Source organism: Danio aesculapii, chromosome 16 (genome assembly GCF_903798145.1).
Source record: "Danio aesculapii chromosome 16, fDanAes4.1, whole genome shotgun sequence".
Lineage (NCBI taxonomy): Eukaryota > Metazoa > Chordata > Actinopteri > Cypriniformes > Danionidae > Danio > Danio aesculapii.
This window is the reverse complement of record NC_079450.1, coordinates 38,556,203-38,558,702: the sequence shown is the minus strand read 5'-3', so window position 1 is coordinate 38,558,702 and position 2,500 is coordinate 38,556,203. Positions and strand designations below refer to the sequence as shown.

Sequence of the window (2,500 nt, the reverse complement as noted above, 5' to 3'; positions counted from 1 at the left end):
CAGCAAATTTAAAAATATTATTCAAATAAAAACTAATTTAAAATGCAAAACTATAAAAACCTGGGTTTACACTGGTGTGTTTTAATGTTAAAACAGCGTTTTAGACTGGCATTTTTACTGCACTTCAGAAAGACGATCTCAGTCTTTACACCATAAATCCTATAACGCACAATACGTGATCATTCATGCTTACTGGGCATGTGCATATTTTGCTGGCACCCATAATTGCCATTTACTGCCTGTGTAATGGTCATATGAGAGAGGCTTGACGGATAAGAGAATGAAACACAACAGTCCATAAGGCCAATTAATCATAATTATTACCAGTCTGAGAGCAACTGTTGATAGCCATGTGGATCCTATTTCAAAAGTTTCCAACTGTACTGAAATTGAACATCAGCGTTTACATTTTCATGTGTAAGAAATGATAGTGTGAATGCCATGTGTAATCATAACAAAACTTTCACATTTTAAAACAAAAATGCACTAGCATAAAAAGTACCACAATCCATCATTTCCTTTTAAAGTGACACAACATTGAATTCGCTGTAGGCAATAGTACGGAGCCTGTGCTATACAGCGGGGAAAATAAGTATTGAACATGCCATGTCTTTTCCTGGGAATGATATTTCTAAAAGGAGCTGTTGACATGGAATTGAACCAGATTTTGGTAAAAACCCAAACAATTCAAACATAAAAATAAAACAAAACAAAAAAATTAATCAAATCAGAAAAATTTGTTGTGTAATAACAATGAAATGACACAAGGAAAAAGTACTGATTATTTAATACTTTATATAAAAGGCTTTTTTGGTGAACACCTCTCATATGGAGAATGAAATCACATGAATTGCTCAGGTGTGATTCTGACTTCAACAGAGTGAACAAATCTTGATGGTTCTGTAGGTCTCGTCTATTAAATCTGATTTTCAATTTATATTTTCTATTGGATTTAGCTCAGGTGATTGGCTGGGCCATTCTACAGCTTGGTTTTCTTTCTCTGAAAGAATTTGAGAGTTTCCATGGCTGTTTTTTGGATTATTGTCTTGCTGAAATGTCCACCCTGGTAACTTCATCATCCTGATAATGTAGATGTTGAACTGAAGCAGCTAATATTCATTTACAATGATGAAATGCAGAGGGTTGCTGAATAACTACTGAGAGATTTCAGCTGCTGTCTGGGCTTTCACTGCCTTTCTACACCTCCCTTTCTTTAAGTGTTCAATGCTTTTTCCCTGTGTCACTTCATTTTATTATGCATAACTTCATTTGTAAACTAATTAGATTTGTTTTCTTTTTCATATATACATTTCTTTGCCTGTTACCAACATTCGGTAAAAATTTCAAGTCTATGACACTTTTAGAAATATGATTTAAAGAGAAAAATTGTGGTATGTTCAATACTTATTTTACCCACTTTATATGCAACTGTGATGTCACATGCCAACTCACTGGCAAACGAGTCATTTTTACAACTTGATTAAATGAATTACTTGCTAATAAAGAGGAGGATGTTTAAATGTTGAAACTTTTTTAATGTAACAACGAGCTCTTATAGGTCAAAAGATTTAATTTGCATGTCAAGACCCCTTTAACACACCACCACACTTTGTGCTTTGAAATGCACCGGTAGCCAGCTGTGACCTAACACTCTTGTTTCTTTTTCTGCATACCTCTCTTTTTCCATCCGCTGGTGTTTGTTTTTTTTACCACAGAGTATACGGTAAGTGTTCTCACATGTCAGCTCAAACCAGTGTAGTTTCATCTACTTTGCTCCAGGCTCACTAAGCATACAACATAATCACTCTCACTTTCTCATTTTTCCTCTCTCTTTTCTTCGCTCTTTTCAACAGTGTTCTTTCCTACCGAGGTTCCATGTCAAGATTGAGACGCACTTTAAGAATGACAACGGCTGCAGCAAAAATGTGAGTAAGGCAATGCGCGCACACACACACATGCACAGTGTGTGTTCTTGCAGGAGATAATCCTCTTAAAGGAGGACGATTCATCAGCAGCACACGTAGCTGCCGCGTCCTTGTAAAGGCCATTGTGTTTGTGTCGGTCTCTGAAACACTTGCTAGTAGCAGTCAGGTATAAGCACAAGACACTTCAAAGCAAGGTCTCAAACTTCCGGCGTTGGTCAAAAAAAATGATTGAGACATACAAGCAAAACTAAGTCTCTTGCATTTAAATTAACAGAGCTGTTTGCACCAGAAAACATCATAAAGCCTTTAGTTAACAGATGCTATCTTTGATCTTTTTTTTTATAGTGGTACAATTCCTTTCAAAAGAAATCATTACATTTATTCAGTAAGGACATCCGTTGATCAAAATTAATGGAAAATACATTTAAATATATATATATATATATATATATATATATATATATATATATATATATATATATATATATATATATATATATATATTAAAAAAATCTCTTTCACATAAATGATGTTGTTTTGAATTATAATATTACAATAGTGTATGCACACAGCTA

The 2,500-nt window shown here is 34.2% G+C and overlaps 1 protein-coding gene across 1 annotated transcript in view; it reads left to right on the top strand.

Moving 5' to 3' along the window:
* The window catches only part of pitpnc1b (phosphatidylinositol transfer protein cytoplasmic 1b), a 29,510-nt gene that overhangs the window by 7,984 nt on the left and 19,026 nt on the right, over positions 1-2,500 (top strand). The window contains exons 4-5 of the mRNA XM_056475230.1: positions 1,716-1,723; positions 1,854-1,925. Of these exons, the coding sequence (XP_056331205.1) occupies positions 1,716-1,723; positions 1,854-1,925 (80 nt within the window). The remainder of the gene's footprint in view (positions 1-1,715; positions 1,724-1,853; positions 1,926-2,500) is intronic.